Source organism: Lepisma saccharinum, chromosome 22, assembly GCF_977018435.1.
Source record: "Lepisma saccharinum chromosome 22, izLepSacc3.1, whole genome shotgun sequence".
NCBI classification, from domain to species: domain Eukaryota; kingdom Metazoa; phylum Arthropoda; class Insecta; order Zygentoma; family Lepismatidae; genus Lepisma; species Lepisma saccharinum.
Genome location: NC_139250.1, coordinates 8,837,850 through 8,860,955, shown reverse-complemented (window position 1 = coordinate 8,860,955; position 23,106 = coordinate 8,837,850). Strand labels below are relative to the sequence as shown.

General features: G+C 41.5%; 1 protein-coding gene across 2 annotated transcripts in view; it reads left to right on the top strand.

Moving 5' to 3' along the window:
- The window catches only part of Psa (puromycin-sensitive aminopeptidase), a 208,557-nt gene that overhangs the window by 105,560 nt on the left and 79,891 nt on the right, over nt 1-23,106 (top strand). For both annotated transcript variants that reach the window (XM_083144000.1, XM_083143999.1), the window contains exon 10: nt 16,436-16,655. In XM_083144000.1, the coding sequence (XP_083000126.1) occupies nt 16,436-16,655 (220 nt within the window). The remainder of the gene's footprint in view (nt 1-16,435; nt 16,656-23,106) is intronic.

Below are 23,106 nucleotides of genomic sequence, written 5' to 3'. Positions count from 1 at the left end.
CCAATGAGCAGTGAGAGAAACGGGATTGTGTAATGGGCGACGGGAGTTACCCGATTTCCCTGCTTTGCTCTGTCAGTGTTGCAAACTTTTGAAAAGTATAATACCGAACGCACATGGCAAACGGACCGTATTTTTGTCTCCAGGCCCGTACGCTTGGTTTAGGAATTTCTTAGGGAAATATTAGGGATAAAACTGCAAGAGCAAATTTTGATAAGCCGTGCATTTAGCGTACGGACTAAGGTCTGGACCGTAGGTTTGGCAACACTGCGCTTTTACCACTCTATTTTCCTGCTCCTCCTCTGCCATATGCGCGGCTTTGCTCTACAGTTATCTGGGACAGGGTATAGTCAACTAATTCTACTAATAACACGTGAAACATTCGACCACTATCATTCGAAGAAAAAGAACAGTGAACCAATATATCGAATGTGATGTCCATTAATTATCTGATCAATGCCGATATTACCTCTAGTTCGGATTCCTTAATCCCAGCATTCGTGCCACATTTAATGTAGCTTACAACTCAATTAGTATTCTAGATCAATTTTAGGCGCTATTTTATCATCCGAACATGGGAACCGGGCTGCGACATACTGACCTCTCGAGTTTCGCGGCAAACATAACACACCCTGTTGCCTCGTTGAAAGCCGCGTGACCTTATGGAAGTGGCCTCGCGATCCCGCCAGGTCAACGTATTACGCGCTTTACAAGAAGTCTTTAAATTTCTGGATCAGCAGGCTTACCGATTGGACGTCGGAACTGGGCCTACAGTTTCAAAAGTGGATGCGGACTGCTGAATCGAACCCGGGTGCACATGATTACAAGCAATGCGTGGGAGCAAATGTGGGATTCGGTCTGGTAATGCGCCATCTATGCTAACTCTTCCTTTTACCGTCGTCGCCTTGTAATGCCCGGTAGAGGCACATGAAAAGTGGAACAGTCAGATGGTTTATATGGTAATAATGATGCCATTTTAGACCGATAGTTGAAATTTTCTAAAAACTTGAGGAAGGGGCGTGGCCGATCCGACAGCCTTCAGCGTTACCACTGCTCCAGAATGCTTTTTATACTGTTAATGCATCGGAGTTAAATTGCAGTATGTCCTAGCAATTTGCCTATTGTGAGTGGAGCAGGTTGTAACTAAATAGATCAGTAATTAGTCAATAATTGTTCATTTTTTTGGTATTTTGGTCCCTTAAGTCAGTATAATTCTGACCCTTTGACTAGTTTGACTTCACTGTTATCTTTTTACACGCAGAGAAACAATTAAAAAATGGTATTAAAAAGTTGGGGTGCGCATTCGTATGTTTTGTTGATGTTCGTGGAAATGTCCCATTATTAATTTATTCCAGTTGTCATTCATACTCATCAGCACGATAAGCCAAGAGTGGCATAAAAGCGGAAATAAAATAAGGAAATTGGGAATAAAAATGCTTAAAAATCATTAGGGGAGACAGCCAATGTTCCCTTTACTTTTGATTGAATTTTTAAAAAGGAAATAATTTCTGAATTTAGTTACTGTTTATTAAATATAAAGCGGTTTCCGCCAGTCTTTGCCTTCTTTTGTTATTCTTAAGTCTATTTTCTATAGATTTGTTTTGACGAATCGCGACAATGAAGACGAGTCATTATATAAAATTTCTGAAGAGACATCACAAAGTAACACTCGCGCCACCTACGAGTTGGCTGCAGCAGTTTTAAAGTTTTGGTTTTGATTTACACACACAGTGTATAAGATGACTGTGTGAACACGCACATACTTCCGCGGTAGCTCAGTCGTTATGGCGTCTGACTATCATGCGAGAGACCCGGGTTCGATCCCCGGAGAAAAACCTGGATTTTTTTCACATGTTCAAGCGGCGCCTACCCAGCGTCGTATAAAGTGAGAGTACCTGGAGGAAACTCTGGGAGGTAAAGGCGGCCAGGGGGTTGGTGCTGATCACATCACCCCTACCTTCGGCCGTCATCAATAAATTTGAATCAAAATTTTTTGGGTGCGTTAGCACGAGGCTATTTTGGACCCGTCACATACGGGTTCCAGCCCCTTATCATAACAAAAATAAAAGCGTGTCTGAAAACTAAAATTTCCTTACCTTGGTTAAAAGCTGAGGCTAAAAAGGGCGCTCATCACAAATAAGGACAAAACAGAATTATACTGGCCATGGGGCCAGTCGCCAGAGCCTCGTTAGTCACCCGTCCAGGGTGTACTACGTGGAAGGAGCACCCTTACATCCCCGTGATCAATAAAGTGTGGAGCTGTAACTCCACACCCCCTGTACGCCTTCATGGCGTGGCGCAAAGCACAGGGGAGCACTTTACTTTTACTTCCTCTGTAATTACACTATATCGCAAGTCGTCAATCGCAATAAAGACGATATATTCTGTGGCGATCAAAGCTGTGGTTCGGCCAGTGAGCCGCGCTCGCCGTGCAACGCTTGTTTGCTGAGTAGCTGAGCGGATCACGTTGCTCCTTGAGCGTTCAGGGGCTCGTGAAGTAGCTGAGCGACGCTCGCTGAGCAAGATTTTCGCTCGTTGAGCAGACAGGTCATTTACTTGACGCTGTGTGCTCATTGATCAAAATATCAGCGCCTTTCAATAATATGTGATCAATGTGTGATCGAATGGACAGGATTTGAGTTTGAAAAGCTCTTATTATGGAAATAGTTAATGTGGAGACACAAAACTGACGATATTGTCATTTTCAACACCCTTGCACAACTTTCCATACTCGGCGTGTATTTGGAATAAACAACACTTTCATTTTAATACAATTACAAAAACTGGAATATTATACAAGTATTACCTTTTGATACTTGAACTCCCTCTGTATTTACACTATATCGCAAGCCGTTCATCATAATTCATAAATATTTCCTCATTGGCTGTCAGTCCGCCATCCTCACACATTGTCCTCATCTTCCCTTTGCCTCACAAGATCGAAACAAAGAAACGCTATATTCTGTGGCTCAAACCTATGGTGAGCAAGGTTCAAGTTCGCTCAGTGATCAAGTGAGCAACGCTCGCCGAGCAACGGCTTCTCCGTCAAGTAACTGAGCTATCACGTTGCTCGCTGAGCGCTCAGATACTTGACGCGCCTGGCTTTTGTCGATCCCCAAGGAGTTCGAACATTGGCCGCTAGATGTAGCAGGCAGTACCCTTCGTAGGTACGTCACTGCTGAAACTGAAGGAGCCCGGCGCAAGTGAAGAACTTGAAGTTACCGTGTTGAAAATAAAACAGTTTACCATTGTGCTGTGCGTTATGCTGAATAATAAAACGCTTGCGTATATTTCATGAACTTAAAATACAAGAAATGAGAAAGAATTCGGTATTCGATTTTTTGTCCTTTCGCTCAAAAAAAAACAAAAAAAACTCTGGTTACACTTACGGGAGATCCTGCAGTAAATGATAGCTTGTAATTTGCATTATTTTATTGCGGTCATGTCATAACTCGGGAAACACGTAACAATTAAATTTAACTGCACCTGCAGCAGGGCGGCCCGACGTAGGTGCGAGGCCTGGGTCATATAATACAGGGCATTCGATTTCAAAACACGTATTTTCCGAAGTATTGCACATTCAGATATGAATGATACATGAAAATAACTGTAAACTCACCAAGTTTTCCTCACATTCTACAAATGTTCTGCGTTGTGCCACACGACATACATCCAAGCGGTAGAGTTCCACCCATACATTTTGTAGCAATCCCCTGTCAATGCTCATCAGAGAAGCATTGATGTGTTCCCTAAGCCTTCCCTGGTTCTTTTCTGTACTATCTTCTGAATGTACACTGCACTGCAATAACAGATGAACATCTCGCATATTCCAACACACAAAAACTTGTTTCTCTGTTTGTCTCCATTTTGTACAGGCACTGCACTCGTGCTGCCAACTGGTGTGTCACGATGCAAACTTGGTGAGTTTACAGTTATTTTCCTGTATCCTTTATATCTGTATGTGCAATACTTTGGAAAATACAGTGTTTTGAAATCGGATGAATCATTAATAACCCTGTATATGCAGAGCCTGTAACCAAAAGTTTACAGAGGACTGAAATATTGATTTTTGTTCCTTTGTCTGAAGTACAATTAATAAACAGTTTGATTTGATTTATTTTATTTCGCTTTTCTGCCACTTTTGGCTAATCGCAAAGATGAGGATGAGTGATGATATGTTGAAATCGTTGAAGGGACACTGTCAAAGAACACCCATGCCTTTGCCGGGATTCGAAACCGGGTCCCCTGGCGTCGTAGCACGCTGGCTAACCACTGCGCCACAGAGATCTGCTAATAAACAATTGTGTTTATTCATCTTTCATAATTCCCTTTTGTGTACTTGTTATTCAATTTTGATGCAGCGATGAATTTACATTGTTTTATACAAGAAAATATTTTCACTTCATGATTTCACAATTAAACGAATAGTGCATATACCGCGTGAGGCACCTAAAAGTACCACCTGAAATAGCGAAGAAACCAGAAACAGTAGCGATGTGAGGTTTGCGGGAAACAATAATATCAAATGGGGCTCGTAAATCGGAGGTATGGGGTGGGTCGAAAAATATCGACAAATGGGCCATCTGGAGCAAAGTCATATTTTTTTAAATGGAACGATATACAATAACATGCATAATATAATAGAGCACACGCAGAGAAACACAACGCCGTTGGTCTCATGCATCTACTGCACATAGGAACGAAGATATGGCCATGTGAAAATATTTAAACAAACTAACAACCTCCGATTTACGAGCCCCGTTTGATATTATTGTTTCCCGCAAACCTCACATCGCTACTGTTTCTGGTTTCTTCGCTATTTCAGGTGGTACTTTTAGGTGCCTCACGCGGTATACTATTTATGACTGAAATATTCGAACACGGTTTTTATGTATGCATACATGTGGTACTTTGCTTAGATTATAATTTCAGTAATTTGCATATTTTTGAGCATGTCAAAATACTTCATGAAGTCAGGAGAAATCAGATTTGTAGCTTAATTGGAAGCACCGGCGTCTTCTGGCGCGGGGCCCGCTGAAGTGTGGGATCTCAGGCGGGTGCCCGAGTTGCCCCTCCGTAGGACTGCTCTGGTCGCCAAAGTGCCTGATTGGTTAGATTTGATGTGCTGTTAATCGTAAAGCAAAGTAGCTTGGACAACTTATATACAGGGTAATTCAAAATGAATGGTGCAACTTTACACAATTATTATGACGTTACTATTTATGATAGAAAATCAAACAGGGCATCAATATAAAGAAGAACTCTGGAAGTTTTATTCCCACGTAGCGGGCTTATTCTGCTTAGCCGATGCTCCACCAGGATCGCCAGTGTTGCAAAATGGCTAATGACCAGTAGAAGGCGTATTGTGTGTTGGAGCTATCGAGAATTGATTCACTCACAATGGTGCAAAGACATTTCTGCATGCGTTTCGGTAGTAATGCATATGCTTCACCCTTCCGAAAGATTTGCCAAAGTTACAACTGCGAATTGTTAGTTGACAACGACATGCTGTCTCTTGCATAGTTGCTTATCTTTTGGAACTTTTTCGCGTTACGCGTGGTTCCCATGTTAAATCTTTATAATGTGAGTCATGCGAGTAAAACTTCCAGAGTTTTTCTTTATATTGATGCCTTGTCTGATCTTCTATTATAAGTAGTAACGTCATAATAAGTGTGTAAAGTTGCACCATTAATTTTTTATTACCCTGTATTTCTAAACTCGAGACAGAAACAAGGTATAGAAATCAAAACGAGACTTAGAACGAAGCATTTGCAATTCTAAACGAGACATTCTTATTCACGAGAAGAGACTGTACCGCGTGTCGTCTCGCTATCATCTCTCTACGCATATTCTTTATATAACAGTTGTAGTAAACAAAAGTAAATCGAATGGTACAATCGATTGTGGAACTTTACCACAGCAACTTCCGGTTCGGTCTACATACTACCGTAGGTATGCAATTCAAGCGCATACTTGTGTCATTAAATAAAAAGTGTGTGTCATATAAAATGTTTCACATAAAAGCACCTAATGACGAGAAAAAAAATAACTAGACAAAGTAGAGAATTTTCAAGATCCATTGGACGAGCAAGTAAGAAGTAATGCGGGATTATTCGAGAATGACATCCGTTTACTGCTCGCTGTTGCATTTGGTCATATTTATACATATTTAATTAAAAGTACTGGTTTCTACACAAGACAGGCGCTTATAAATCTTTGGATGCCTACAATTATGTTTCAGATCAGAACGAGGAACGTTTTCAATTCAAACGTTCGGGACGAAACGTATGGTCATTTCCAAACTAAATCGAGAAATTTTGATTACGGGAAAAATTAAAAATTTACCAACACACAGAATCTCAAATTCTACACACTATTCCACCACCAAAGTGGTTGTTTTTGCATTTCTGGAATAAAAACTGCTAATTTCAAGAAATTTCAGACACTTATAGTGCAGGAAATGTCGAGAATAACCATTTTTGAACACACTATCATTTGGAATTTCTCAACTGTTGGGTTTCCGAAATGGAAAATCATTTTCCGAAGTCAGGATCTGGATGACATTTTTTTCCCGGCACCAGTACCTACTTTTCAAGATTCCGCATACCCGAGTCCGCTGCTGTTTGTCAGTTTCCAATTTCGCCCGGCAGCTTGAAACCCATAATTTCAGTGTCCTAGATCTCGAAGAAATTAATGAAATCTGTGAAATATTATATAGGTCTGATCACATTTTACATCCTACTGCCAAACACCCTTTCGTATATGACACAATGGTAATTCTGTTTAGCTACATGTTGTGGGAATATGGATCGGAAATTGTCGTGCTAAAACTGTGGCGTCTGCGCGAACACACTTCCTTCTGGTGGATTGCCCCTATTGACAATACATACAGCAGATTTTAATGAAACAACAATGCAAACAGAACAATTGGCCACCCAGAAGACATGCGAACCCTAGCGAGAGTGTGAAGTATTGGATTTAAAACTTTACCGGAGAGGTGGACGCCTCAGCCTCCCACAATAGTCATTTCTCTCGTCGTGTTCCGCCATTTACCTACTACGTGAATGTTTTTTAACGGCGAAAGAGGTAACGCGAGGATATTTGTTTCTCCGTTTCGAAAAAGAAACTGGTTTTCGCAAATGCCATAACGTGTTGTCCGTACATTTTTACGTCTCGCCGTCCACCCCGCGCTTTGATACCTCCGTCAGGGGACGGGACGAGGCACGGATGGGCTCGCATCCATCCGCACCGACAGCCAACAAGCCTCTTCGGTCCGGACCACCGCTGTCGAGGCCTGGCAATAATTAATAAAAGGTCCTGGCGGGCAATATGCGAAAATGTTTTTTTTTCCTTTTGGGGTCACGCTCGGGGAACGAAGTGTCACCTCCTCTGGGGTCAATGCACTGGCTTGATTTAAGCCGATGCTGCCGTTCTATATGCTAGCGGATTCTGGTGTCAAGTGACCAGTTCATCGGGGCTTGACAAAAGTGAAGGTACTATTACTTAAGAGGCATGCATGAGACTCGAAAGCCCTCCCCCACCATTCTTTTTAATGTCTGTGAAATTGGCCCATTGAAAAGCCTTGGTGAAAGTGAAGGTATACATCACACTCCGCGTTGATGAGACAGTAACGAAACTGTATTCCTTCCGACTTCCGAGGCAGAGTGGTTAGCACAGCGCGCCACGACGCAGATATCGTGGGTTCGAATTCCGGCCTGGGCATGAGTGAGGACCTCCCCGATGGTGTAGTGCTAACGTTGTCGGCGCTAATGGTTCGGATCCCATTTTAAACTGTAGGCCCCTTCCCGATTAGCCTATCTGTGCATAAAGTAGACTTAAAACAGCACCTCAACAACAACAACACTAATTTTCTTAAGTTCCCCTTCATTATATTATCACTCATCCTCATCGTCGCGATTAACCAAACTGGCAGAAAAGCGGCGCTGAATAACAAATATCAGTCAGTCCATCAACAAATACATATGTTGCTGGATGGATTTATCCACCAACCTCTTAATTTGATGCGAAATTTTCTTTAATTCAGATTGTTAAAATTCCGCGTTGGAAATTTCGTAGAACTACTTTTTTATGATAAAAGTTCTAATTATAGTATATTTATTAATATTGCAAAACGAATAAAAATCCACTTTTTGCCGTGACAAGTAGTTACTTTGATTTTTCACCACGATTCGCCTTCTAATCATGTGCCCCGGTGGCACAGGAACTGTAAGTCCTGTCCAGATAAGCTTCTCTTAACATAAAGTTGAATTAAAACAAACTTTACAGTACGTTTTGAGCTGGAAAGTAAGGAAAAGTCAGTAATTGGGTTCAACAAAAATGGATTGGAATCTTGAACTGCTTTCTATCACTGTTGTAAGGATCTATCTAGCTCTATGGGCCATATTAGTGGTCACGTCACAGCAGAGAACTGAGCACGAATTGAGTCCAAACAAAATAGTCACGTGGTCCTAGCCTGTTCAAAAGCATTGAATTTTTTTATCGAAAGGGGTAGCTTTCACAGGCGCAACCACGAATTTTTGTCCGGGGGGGGGGGCAGGTACCATGATAAACACCAATAATAATGCCCCCTGTGGTTACGCCACTGATAGCTTTAAGTATTGTGACAACAGTTACGAAACAAAATTGTGATGTATATCCTACATTCATGTAAAAATGTATTATACTCTAGCTTACAGACCACAAGGTAGAGAATAACGACTCAAGAAATCATGCATTTTTGAAGAAAATCAAGCTACTCCGAACACAGCGGAAGCTCAACCGAGCTCACTTTCAGTGATGCTGCCGATATGAATTCTGGGAGTTCCGCACGCTCACGTGACTCCAGCGCCGCCGCCTATTGGCTGCAGTTTCGGATCGGAAGCCGGTAGGAGCATTCGCGTTACTCTTCCTAATTCATTTATTCTTTTCATTCTCCTCTGTAAGGTATGTGTAATATGTCGACGTATTCTCCGAAATCTCATCTTTACATTCATGTACGATAGGCATCACAATTTTGTTTCGTACCTGCTGTTACAATAGTTAAAGCTATCCCTTCCGATGGGAAATTCAATGCTTTTGAATAGGAAAAAAAACCTTTGACTACTTTGTTTGGACTAAATCTTGTAGCGTGACGTCACACTAATATTTTCCATTGAATCCTTCGGAAATAAATCCTAACTACAGAGCACAGTAATCAACGTTTGGGAAGAAAATAACTGCCGCGGCTCGGGACACTCGCAATAATAATCCAAATGCATAGCAGACATTGTAGGCGAGTAACTTGGTCTCCCTTCAGCATTCCCTCGGTCTAATTCCCAACTCTCGTTCCGCTTTTTTGCCCAGCGGCGAAGACAGGTAGCAAAAAGCCGCCATTTGTCGCGCGAACTACCTGGGATGATTGTGATGGAGGAAAAACAAGTTGATTGCCCCTACACGTCCATAAGAACGCAGATTCGGAGGCTCCCCCCTCCCCCAGGCCACGCCCAATTAAAGAAGATAACAGTAATTCGTGTCTAAATGTAAGCAGATAGAGATCGGACAAAGGAATCGAGTGTAATGGAAGGAAAGGGGAAGTAAAGTAGTGTGTAGTCTGTTGTAACTCTCAACCAATTCAGGATGTCGGTGTTGCTGAATTTATGTACCTTTCTGCCTCCTTTTTTGCATTGATGTTCATGGTTTGGTGTCTTTTTGGCGCAAGGTCATGCTGTTGTGTGTATTGCGATAACAGTTATGCTGGTGTGTGTGTATTGCGCCAACAGTCATGGTGTTATGTGTGTATTGCGCCAACAGTGGTGCTGTTGCGTGTTTCAGACCCTTTGTACATGATCATGTACATCACTTTTATTATTTTTTTATTGCGTGATAGCGAATGTTTCAGCATTTAATTTTTTTTCCGCATGATTTTGTACATTTCGTCTGCTGAGAAATCGCTAAGCTACTGCCACCTGGTATCACCGACAGAAAATAGAGAGTAAATATAAATGATGGCGGGAATAGTTGACGACATTGAAAGTAAATATCCTACATTTTGTTTCACTTTAACATAGATTTAGATTAGGTCATGTACATGCCAAAAATGTACGAATATGTTTTCAGAAAAAAAAAATGTTGTTTTTGTAACCAGGGCACCTCTTATAGCTACATTTCAGCAAAAAAAATCGTTATTGAAAAAAAATCAGGTCTGAAGGAGTTGTCACACTGTCGCGTTTGTTTTGAGCTCTCACTTTGTCGCGTTTGTTCGATACCCGGTTGAGGCACATAGTGTTTCGGATTCCACTTTAAACTGCAGGTCCAGTCCCGATAAGCCTTCCTGTCATAAAAGTGGATTTAAAACAAAAGCTCACTCAAAACGTTGTCACGTTTCTTTTGTGCTAACAGTCGCGCATGTTTTGAGCCAACCGTCACACTGTCGCGCATGTTTTGAGCCAACAGTCACACTGTCGCGCATGTTTTGAGCCAACAGTCACGCTGTCGCGCATGTTTTGAGCCAACAGTCACGCTGTCGCGCATGTTTTGAGCCAACAGTCACGCTGTCGCGCATGTTTTGAGCCAACAGTCACGCTGTCGCGCATGTTTTGAGCCAACAGTCACGCTGTCGCGCATGTTTTCAGCCAACAGTCACGCTGTCGCGTTTGTATTGCACATTAACAATCGTTATGTTGTATTTCGTGCGTTTGTACTGCGCAGATTGATTGATTGAATTTTAGTTTCAAGTCCACTTTATGCACAGTAGGGCTAATCGGGACTGAACCTACAATTTAAAGTAGGATCCGAACCACTATGTGCCTCCACCGGGTATCGAACCCGGGACCCCTTGATTACAAGGCAAGGACGTTACCAGTACGCCATCGGCGAGGCCCCATTGCTGAATTGATAAAAAGTAACTTGCAGTCTTGGGTTCCCAAGATTCGATCCGAGGACCTCTGGCTTTGCAGCAAGAAATTCTAACCACCAACCTTTACCAAAAAAATATGGAAAATCCTAAAAATTCTAGCCTTACATTAACCTTATGTCTTTTCACGGTAACAAAATGGGCAATATCCCTTGCCAGTTTTCCATGTGTAGATCTGGTAACACTGTTAGGTTGGTAACCTTTGCGTGGACAGGTCGCCAGTTGACAGCTCTCAGATGTTGCCTGCAATGCGAAGGTGATTAAAGACATGATAAGCTGATGTAGGAATGGCCGAACGTCACCGCGATAGATATACGACTCTGTTTTTATTTGGACTTAAGTATTTCTGGTGTGCGTTTAGTGTGGCACCTGTGACCATTGGAGCGATGTTCCTTGAAGTTGTTTACATGTTGTAATTGGAAAGAAATAATGGCGCCTTTCTCCACGCATGGTATGCTGATGTCACACTACTGTGCCACGTGGTATAAATGTCTACCGTGTGCAGCAGGTGGTGATTTTATGGTTGGTCCTTCTTGCTTGTGAGGTTTCTGTAGAATCCCGCATCTCTAGCATTAGAATTGCAAAGTAAAAGTGTTTAGTAATGTTCATAACTGAACTGGTTATCGGTTGGTACTATGGACACCCGCAGAAAATTTTCCAGAAGCATGACGTCCATGTAACGTCCTTTCTACGGGCCAATGCGAGTCTTGGATTAGATTAGAGGGCGCCTGTTACAGCATCAAGCCACTACTTGTACTAATAATGCGTAATGAAATATTGTACGGCTTAATTGTAACCCTGATTTTTCTCGCGGGGGAGGGGTCAGAGTCACAGAAACGTTTTGTATAATTATTATTACATTACTACTACTACTAATGATGTTTTTTTTAAAAAATTACATATATTTGTAATTTCTGTATTATGTATATCTTCTATTGTATTTTCATTTTTTGTAGTTTGTATCCTATATAAAAATGGATGTATATGTTTCTGTGGGTGTGTATATTTGTTTGTTCCGGCATAACTATCGAACGCCTGGAGCAATTCCAACCAAACTTGGTACACGTATCACTTGCAATCTGGAAATAATATTTTGGGGTAAGACACCCCTGACATCCATAGTGCTGGGGGTGGGAAGGGTTGACATGTATAAATAATCGAGAACCACCGATATTAAATTCCACACAAACAGACATCCTGGACTCTATACAATCCGGACAACGATAGTGTTTCTCGGGTTGTCTAACATTCAGGCTGTGTTGCGAATGAAATCCATAGTTTCCGTGACACTCCCAAAGCGGTTCAACTCCAAGTTCATCACCTATCGGCATGGGGGTTGAGAGAGGGTGAAAAATAAAATGCCGCAAATGACCTAGATTAGTGTCGAATCCATAGTTTTCGGAGTCGCTAAGCTAATTGGTGACATTCACGATCACATTTAAAATTAGTTACATTTTACACTATAGTTAGAATTCATTATTTTCCTGTCTAATAGAAGATTGGGATAAATAAATACCCGGGCAACGCCGGGTACTCCGCTAGTATATATATATTTGCATAACTGTATACTTAACATTAATTCATGTAGGACAAAAAACTGTTTTTTATAGTTAGCTAATCAGTGTAAAATATATTGTAAGCTTAACCCTACTTCAAATAATAGTAGTAACCTGTAACTTACGACCTGTAAGTCACAGAAAAACAATATTCCTGTACTGCGCGTCAAGCAAATGAGAAAAAAGTAATTGCAAATATTGAGAAAAAAACATGCCGAAAGTGAACTAATGTAAGACGCAAGTATTAATACTATCCAGTGAGAACAGTAACAATACGCTAATTGACAACATTAAAATAGGTAATTCCAATGTAAAACCATGTGACTCTCTAAAGTATCTCGGTATGCACCTAGATAAGAATTTATCCTTTTCACAACATGTGAAAAAAATGTGTGCGCGTGCAGCACACAAAATCAAGCAGTTTCAATTTGTCTGCAAATATGTACACCACAAATTAGTGTTCTACAAAGCATTTATTAGGCCGTTACTTGAATACTGTTCCTCGGTACTTTATGGGGTTAATATAAATAACGCCACGAAACTAGAGAAAATGCAAAATTGGGCCATTTGTAGCATAAGAAATACGGCGCACACGACCTCACAAGCAAGCAGAGAAGGGCTCCAATTACCCACGCGGGAATTCAGGCTAAAATATGCATTTCTACTAAAAATTAACCAGGCAATTAACACACACAACCACTTATTAAGCGACAATATCTAGTAATATACATTATCCCAGTCTGCGATCCAATAACACAAACATTATCAGAGTTCCAAAATGTAACAAGGCAAGATACGGATCAAAATCCCTGTCATCTCTGGCAAGTAAAGCGTGGAAACAACTGCCTGTAAATTGCAGAAAGGAGAGAAATTTGGCCAAATTTAAACGACAGATTAGGACATTAATCTATGAATACTGACACCGTGCCTCATCTACCTCATTGCCTCCTTCATATAATGTATATGCAAAAATGTTTATTTTATTCTATATCTTATATTTTCAATTATATATTTTTTTAATATTCCATTTTATGTATAATTATAAACAAATATCATAACTGCATATTAATTCATGTAGGGCAAAAAGCTGTTTTTGTAGTTATAGAATCAATGCAAAGAAAATTGTAAGCTTAATTGTAACCCTACTTTAATAATAATAAATAATAATAATAAAAATATATACCACTTTCACCATTCGAATTACATTAACTCTTTCCTGAAATCTCTGGGATGGGAAGTGTCCCCCTGTCCCCCCCCCCCTGCGAGCGCCCATGACACAAGGTATTATGCAAGGCCAAGGAGTCCAACCACAATCCAGATGAAATTAAATGTTTATCTAAATCTCCTGTCGCGTGAAACAACAGTTGACAGGAGAAGGCCACCTGCTGGAACACCTGGAAAGAAATGTTCCAGATAAACAACTTTCTAATAATCTTGTGTCTGGAGGGGAGTGATTTTTGTGTATATATATATATATATATATATATATATATATCTTCCTGTTTTGTACCTTATTTAATTTGTATTTGGTACAGAGTCTGAAGAAGACCTTGCTAGAAGGTTGAAATATAACGTTTAGTTTATGTTTAAAAGGAAAATTAATTCTGCCTTGTGCAGCATATTGAGTTTTTGGTTATCATGGAAACAAGGGTTAATGGTGTTATTATGTACATCAATCTCAATATCCTTGTGTGAATCTCCTGATCGGAATTTTTCTTTCTTTTTAATGTCTTCTTGATTTATTTTTAAAAATTTGTCTTTGTTCTTTTCTTTGTAACCATTTTTGTATTTTTTTTTATGTGCACCAGGTAAATGTATAATTTCAATTGAATTTGAATCTAAATTGATGATTATAATTGGAGTGTGAATATTAATCAATATTTTGAACAACTTTTGTTACAATTTTCAAGTATCGGTGGGAATTGATATGGGTATCGGTTCAACCGTAGCTAAAACATCGGTGAATTGCCCCCTATTAGGGAGCATAGTCTATTTTAATGGCAAGTGAAAGAGGCGTAAGTACACTTTGATGGATTCAGCATGTCAGAAAGGTCACGCTTAAAGCCAATGCTATCTTCTTTAGCCAATGAGGTGGCAGCACATGCCTCCTTAGCTTTTTAATTTGCAGCAGAGCAGCGCAGTATATCACGGGACCCAGCCGTCGGTCAGTTCGCGACGGCCTCCCGTCCAAACCATGCCATAACAGCTTTTGGCCAGGCGACCTCCGACCTTGACGGCATTTAAGAAGCGAGCCAGGGAGGTCAGACGTGGCTGTTGTCACTGAGAATCCGGGTCAGCTCTGCCCACATGCGCCATCTTCCTTTTGGACGATTGATGATTGGCCGAATCGATTGGGGACGGGAGAGTGATACGAGAGAAAGTCCATCCAGAAGTAAGTGGATCGACAATTGCTTTAGAGGCAAAAGAATCGCTTACCTGCTGTTCTATTATATTCACAAATGTCTTGCCTTTTCCGAAGTCACCCGTATGTCAACTTCCCTTCCACGTAGTACACCCTGGACTGAATTTTGCAGTCTAGCGAGCCTCTGGCGTTCGTAGCTCTCTGTTTGTGTTCGTTCCTCAATCTATTTCATCTTGTTACCATCCATTAGCCAAAAGTGGCAGAAACGCAAAGTAAAATAAATTACTCCTTAATTCATTCTCAAATATCGTACGCCGGCCTCCGTTGCGGAGTGGTTATTACATCGCTCCAGCACGCCAGGGGTCCCGGGTTCGAATCGAATCGAATGTGTTTTTTTTCGATTCTCCCCATCAATTTCATCATATCGTCATCCCCATCTTCGCGATTAGCCAATAGTGGCAGAAGAGCGAAGTAAAATAAACCAAATCAAAACAAATATCGTACTGCAGAAGAAAATTAAGGTTATTTTATTTTGGTCACAAAGACTATTTAAAATTCGCAACAAAAATTCTTATTCTTATTTTTAATCGTAAAGGCATGCGATAATGTGAGAAATTAACGCGTAGGTTGCGCTACTTCTTAAGTATTCTTCATTTTTTATTGTATTTAGCGTCACCTTTCTGCCACTTGGCTAATCGCGACGATGAGAATGAGCGATGATGAAATTGATGATAGGCACCTCGCAAGGAATGACCAAGCCGGGACTCGAATCCGGGGACTTGGGCGGCGAGATCGAAGGTCGAGCACAACGCGTTCGACCACTGGGCTGCCAATCCTTATTCGTACATTTCAAGCTCTATCTTTGCGCATAACAAATCCTTGTAGACGGTCCTCTTTTTTTTAGTTTTCAACCAGATACAACAAGCTCATAGAACTCTGATCAGGATTTCTGAAGATCTTGGAAAAGTCGGTATAGTCCGCCTATGAACGAAAAAGTAATGGAAAAGTCTTGGAAATTTGGAAACTAGTTCAAGCACCTCGAAAAATAGGGAGAATAGATTTTTTTGCCAGTCATTTTTTCTTCTGGACCCAGATTTGTATGATAGGAGAAGGAGATTTTTTTATAGTTAATTTTGATCCAGGTGGAGTAAGCTTTAATCTACCGAATAGCAAATGCGATTTAAGACTTAAAACGTGGAAATAGATTCTAAAACTGCCTGGAAAAAGGTGGAACAGCCAGGAACTTGGTTTTACAAGTTGGGACACCTTTGTACCATCCAAACAGTGGTGTGCCCAGAATTTTCGAAAGGGAGGAGTTACGTATACTTTTTCTTGGTAGTCAGATCCCTCATTTTGTCATATCTTCCTACCTTTGACGTTCTTTTTTTTGGGAATACTGGGCCAAAGGGCGGGTTATAACCCCCACCAACCCCCCCCCCCCCCTAGGGCACTGCACCCAACTTTAGGAACATGTATTGTATGTTTCTTAATTTATATTGCGAAGAGTTTGAAAGAAACCGGAAAGTGTGTATGTGGAAATCTTCACGATTAATATAATATGTATGGTAGATATTCGCTGTTATTTTAGTAGCGTTGCCTGATTTTTGGGGAATTTTTGATGTCTTTCAGGTGCAAGCTGGTCACACGCCGACCGTGGAAGTGCTGAAGTTGATGGAGGCCTTCACCGCCGAAGACAACTACACTGTATGGTGCAGCATCAATAACTGTCTTGGCAAGCTGGCCGTTCTCGTGTCGCACACGGACTTCGAGGATCTCTTCAAGGAGTACGGAAGGGAGCTCATGACGAACGTAGCCGCCAAGTTGGGTTGGAACCAGAGGAGAAAGGAGGGTAAGTAGGGTCCATTTTGATAGTTTAAGAAGGGAAGGCTGGGGAGGGAGAGAGAGAGAGGTGGAAAAAGAGAAAGCTCTCTCTTTTTTCAGTCTTTGTATCTGGCTCTCTCCTGCTCTTCTTTCTCTCTCTTCTTTCTCTCTCTCTCTCTGTCCTGCCCTCGTCCTTCTCCCTTACATTTTTCTCTCTCTCTCTCCTGCTATCTTTTTTCTCTCTCTCCTACTCTCCAATTTCTCTATCACGTTCTCTTCTTTTCTCCCTTTTACTCTCTTCTTTCTCTCTCTCCTACTCTCTTCTATTCTCTTCTTTTCTTTTTACCCTCTCTTTTCTCTCACGTGCTCTTATCTCCCTCCCCTTTTCTCTTGTTGTCTTATTAATCTCTTCTTTGTGTATCTCCCCTACTCGATTCTTTCCCTCCCTTTCTCTCATGCTCTCTTCTATCTGTATCTCTCTCCTACTCTCTTCTTTCCCTCCCTTTGGCTCCTGCTATCTTCTTTCCTCCCTTTCTCTTCTGCTCTCTTCTTTCCTCCCTTTCTCTTCTGCTCTCTTCTTTCCCTCCCTTTCTCTCCTGCTCTCTTCTATCTGTATCTCTCTCCTACTCTCTTCTTTCCCTCACTTTCTCTCCTGCTATATTTTTTCCCTCCCTTTCTCTCCTGCTATCTTCTATCTGTATCTCTCTTCTTTCTCTCCTATTCTTTCTTTTCCATCCCTTTCGCTCCTGCTATCTTCTTTCCCTCCCCTCCCTTTCGCTCCTGCTATCTTCTTTCCCTCCCTTTCTCTCCTGTTCTCTTCCTTCCGTCCCTTTCTCTCCTGCTCTCTTCTCACCCTCCCTTTCTTTCTTGTTGTTAATAGCTAAGAATGTATTGTATCCTGGCTTTTCCCCCCCAAAGAGACATCTCTTTCTTCACCGATATTTTACAGAGTTGAGTGAACATTTTTAAGGGGATGTATTCTGAGTGGTACATTCTGAAATGTGAATATGTACGTATGGAGCTAAATATATGTACTTATGACTGTCATATGTACTTTATAATGTTCGTTCGTAGGCTCTATTTTGCAGAAACGCCAACATTTCACTGATATGATCTCAACATGTTGACAGAAAAAAAGAAACACGTGATTACATAATTATTCGGGATCGACTGATGATCATGAATTGAATTAAAAAGATCAATAAACAGACAGCATCACATGCTTTGCAGCGACAGAATTTCATTACTGAAAACAACACAGGATGGAGAATAAAGAAAAGATAAAGAAAGATGAAAGTTGCGAGGAACGATTTGCCGACTACTACCTTTGCCCCTGGCTGCTCCCTTTCTCTCATGCTCTTTCTTTCTCCTGCTCTTCTCCTCCTCTCTCTCCTGCTCACACACACACTCTCCTTTTCTCTTTCAGTCTCTTGTTCATTCCTCTTTTTCTTCTCCCCTTTCCTTTCCTCTCTTTTCTTTTGTTCTTCTCTCTTCCCCTTTTTTCTCTCTCTCACCTGATCACTTCTCTTCTCTCTCGACCCCTCCAATACATTATTTACGGCGATGCAAGTAAGGGAGACAGACGCACATTTGAACATCGTGAATTTCCTGGCAAATCGAAGAAATTGTCCGGAGCTTACAGCAGTGGTAGTAGATGACAGTCCTGCAGATGCGCTGTCAGCCAGTAGTCGGACCATTTATCAGTTCCTACACATTCAATTTGAGATCGTGTGTCTAACTTCTTGAAAAGTAATCCTTCTTGTCAAAAGTTGTAAGGAGATTATACGATTCCCTACGATGGATTTGCTTGTCATAGCACATTTGAACAGTGATCAAAGTTCCCGTAAGTTCATCTTAAAGATATGTCAACTAATACATTTCATGCGATTTTAAATAGTAAACAGTCCGTTAAGTTGATGGATGACAGGAACCTCATCTTCGCGATTAGCCAAAAAGTAACAGAAAAGCGGCGCTCGAGAACAAAAATCAAATCAAGTATAATTAACTTCTGTTTTCTAGAGAAACCTAAATTAAGAGTATTTGAAAATTAAATCCTTAGAAAAATATTTGGAACTAAAAGGAATGAGGAGCTAGGTGAGTGGATGATGTTACATAATTAGAAACTGCATATTTTGTATTCTTGTCCAAATATTATTAGAATTATTACATGAAGTTAGAAATGGGAGAGGAAAGAAGAGTTTACAGGATTCTTGTTGAGAAACCTGATTGTAAGAGTCCTGTAGGAAGGCCAAGACGAAGATGGAGGGATAACGTTGAGATGAGACCTAAAGGAAATCTGTAAGGATGGAAAAGATTGGATTGATCTTGTCCAGGATAGGGACAGATGGAAAACTTGTGTTGCTGCAGCCACAAACCTTCGGGTTTAAGAAGACTAGAGAGTTATAGGGAAATAGATTGTTTTCTCTGTTGTTTCTTCTCTCACATTTCTACAGTGAGACGGGGTGATGCACAAGGGCTTGTGTTGTTATAATACTTTCTCTAAAGGGGATAGTGTACACTATAAGTGGCATTTTACGCTGCGACACTGGCCATCTTCCCCCAGTTTGTTAATTTGATCCGCGCTTCGAATTGGCAAGAAATGGCGCCTGTCAGATGGATGACACCCATTGTTGGGTCAGTATTCGATCTGGCCCTTTCCTCATTCCCAACCTGATTGCGTGCGAAATCATCCGGCATTCTTTTTCGCTCCTAGGCGTTGGTGAGCGCTAGAACGCTAATGGATCACACGCAGACCAACAAGCCTAAGAAAAACACTGGCAAGCGTCTTAGACTCGCTCAGGAGTGTCTAATTCAGCAAAGAAAGCTCCGCGTCGGACATAAGAAGCGTGATATGGGCACATACACGTTCCTCAGAGCTGCACAAGACGCTCATTGAAGAAAGCAACAATGACGGAATGCGCAGTGTCATTCGTGGAGTGAAGAGCCAGCGTTCTTGCGGTCTTGATTGGACAATATTCCAAGTAGAATTTGCTGGTACTAGATGCGATGACAAAAGGAGTATTATTGGTGGATATGGATCTTCCAATCAAGGTGGATATCATTACAAACTCTTTCCATACAATGTTTTCCGATACCTCTTCAATAGCCATCGTTAACTTTGAATCATTGAGAGCTGGGCGCATAGCGATATACATCAACATAACCGCCATCCAAGGTTCCGGGTTCGAATCCTTGCTTTCATTCTACTTCATATCCCGCATCGTGACCATGCGGTCAAAGTCGTCATGTTTTTTGGCTCTGGCTACGGGACGCCATAGGGGAAAGCAAAACAACTTTTGTCCTGTGCAGGGGTCCACCACCGTGAGGAATTTGGTGAGCCGCGAATGAGTAGCTTAACCCGGTCATGGAAACGTACCCAACTACTTCGTCCTGCTGACCAGGTTCGAGTTCCGGCCTGGGCTTCCTTGTCATTGTGTTCTCATCAGTTTCATCATATCTGCACTCATCCTCATCGTCGCAATTAGCCACAGTGGCAGAAAAGCGACGTAAAATAATATAAATCTGTCTATCTCTCATCGTCGCGATTATACAAGAGGGGCAGAACACAATGAAAAATAAGAAACATTTAAATATTAATGTTATACAAACTCATTATTTAACATTATTGGGAAAACACCAGCTCTATCCTCTCGACTCTGACGCTTGTATAGGGTCCTCCTAAGAGGCGTACTCTTAACGTTGCAGACACACAACCACGAATTTTTGTCTGGGGGGGGGGTGGCAAGTACCAGGATAAGCGTACCAACAACAACAATAATAATGTCATTATTATTATTATTATCTAGTATCAAAAACGTTATCATCCTCATAAATTATGCAAAGAGGGGTACCAAAGCATTTGTTTGGAACAAACTATTTGAAATGTTTTTTCAACCCCGTCAATTTCACATTAGATAATAATGGAAAATAAGGGGGACAAACTGTATTTTTGAATGGCAGAAAAGTGAATGATAAATGCATTCCGAAGATAATTCTTTATGTACATATAACATGTATAACTTTCATGTACAAGATATGTTTTACACATATTCAACATGGAGCGACATAATAGAAGAACATATATATGCAACATGCTAACATTAATTGTGTACGTATTCAAAGTTTATTCAATACATATATATACAACACACATTATTTAAATGCATTCAAGAACATTTTTAGATCCAATTTTTGCAATTGAAAACAATATTGATTTAATAGGGCGGAAATAATTTCACTGGACGCCATGGCATTCTCTATGGTCGACTCCGACCGTTCCATAGCTATGGTTCTGAACCTGACGATATCGAGATAAGCAGGGTTTGCGAGCGAAGCGAGCAAGAAAATTTGCGAAATGTATTTTAATATGCATAAGATTTGAAATCGAAGGGGGCAGTTGCTCCTCTTTGCACTCCCTGCAGGTGCCCTTGGCCGTAAATGTTTGTTTCCCCTTTTTGCCCCTAGTAGGGCGCCAAGGCATTCTCTCTTTCACAACTTTTATTTTTTCCATTTAGATCATTCGGCACCCATGGCCGACTCGCGCCGTCACCTAGCTACGGCTCCGAACTTGACTCGAAGCGAGGAAGAAAATTTTACGAAATATACTTTTATTTGCATAAAATTTGAAATCGGAGGGGGCAATTCTCCTATGTGGCCCCCCTGCAGGTGCTCTTGGCCGTCAATGTTTGCCCCCCCCCCTAGAATTGACTTCCGTCGAAGGTTGGGGAGGGGTGCCAAAGCCCCTCTTGTGGTTGCGCCACTGTAGTATAATCAAGAGGCCGTAGGTTCGACCTCCGGTATAGACACGCTACACAGTGGGTCGACTTTATATTGAGTTGGTTTATTTTATGTCGCTTTGTAGCCACTTAGCGACAATGAGAGGTGAATGGTGAGGAGATGGATTAAGGAACAAACACAAATCGCTACGACGCCAGGGGTCCAAGATTCGAATCCCGGTCTGACCATCAGTGTTCTTTGTGAGTACCCCATCACGAATATCATCATACCATCGCCCATTCTCATCGTCTCGATTAGCCACAAGTGGCAGAAATTCGACGCTAAATAAAAACAAATTAACACCATGGACAACACAACACAATCCTCCACAGAGGATTATAGGATCCAGAGGGCAATACCTCGTTAGTCTGCAAACTCAGCCCAGCCCAGTGTGTACTACATTGAAGGGAGAAAACACTCAGTTGCTGACCAAGGCAGTTTATTAAGATATAAAAACACTTACATGTAACATTTCAACCCTGTATCAGGGTCTTCCTCAGAGGAAGACTTAATTCCTGTGGAGAAATCGACCAAGGTAAGGACTGTCAACATGATTTGTTTTTGCGTGGCTAGTCACCCTGCTGTGTGTATATATCTTTCTGTGTCTGTATTTCTTCATTTTAGTTTAGTTCTTCGTCTGAGGAAGACCCTGATACAAGGTTCAAACGTTACATGTTAAGTGTTTTTATATCTTAATAAACTACCTTGGTCAGCAACTTAGTGCTTTTGAATATGGAAACAAGGCTTAATTATATTACAATTGAAGGGAGGTTGGCGTTAGTATGCTTTCAGAGAAGACCAGCCCGTACACCCAACGCAGTGGTTCGAATCCGGCGTTTATGTAGGTAATTGTTCAGCCTGCTTTGTATCTAAGGAAGCACGCTTTATACTTTTTGCAAGGTACCGTCGTTTGCAGCATTTTTAGCAGTTAAAACTAGGATTTTGTGCATGGTGGTAAGGACTTTGTATCTCCCAGTCTGCTTGAAGGAGGAAGTCGAGTATAGTTCTTGACGCCACAAATCCGAAATCTCTGACCTCACGTTTGGTCTGCGATACATTGTTATTTCACATCTCGAATCTTGGCGGTAAGTTGGCAGTTATGCGAAAAGTTGTTGGAAGGCCTTTTTGTTGGGCGAGATAAAAAAAATCACAAATTATCCATCCTCGTAATAAAAGAGCAGCGGGAGAAGAAAATGGGGGGCTTTTCGAGGTTAGCACCGCCTGTGACCTCCTACATTGTCTGAGAATGTGCGGGATCTCCTATCTTATTATTTTTTCCCCCTCTCTTCATACGTATATTGGCTGCGGTTTTGTGACGCACTGCGATTACACCACTTTCCGGGCAAGTCACGTTCGGTGCTGGCGGAGCACCAAGCGTACCATCCTCATCCACGGACACCCCGTCGGGAGATGCCTTCCTCTTGTGTCGGTTGCCGTACCGGCAACAGAGTGACTGTACGTCAGTCCTCGCTGACGTTGATCCCTGGAGGAAGCGCCCGTTGAAATCTCTTCGGCCCTTTTGTAACGGCCGGCTCTGTTAATTTAATTTCAGCGCCAATGACATAATTCGGACAGTGGACTCAGGCGGGGGCCACCCATCAGCAGCAATCTTACCCCTACCCCTCACTCTCGCTCACGTGACGTTACGTCATAATATGCTATCATGTACTCTTGAGGAGCGATTGTCACGGTCGTGATCATGT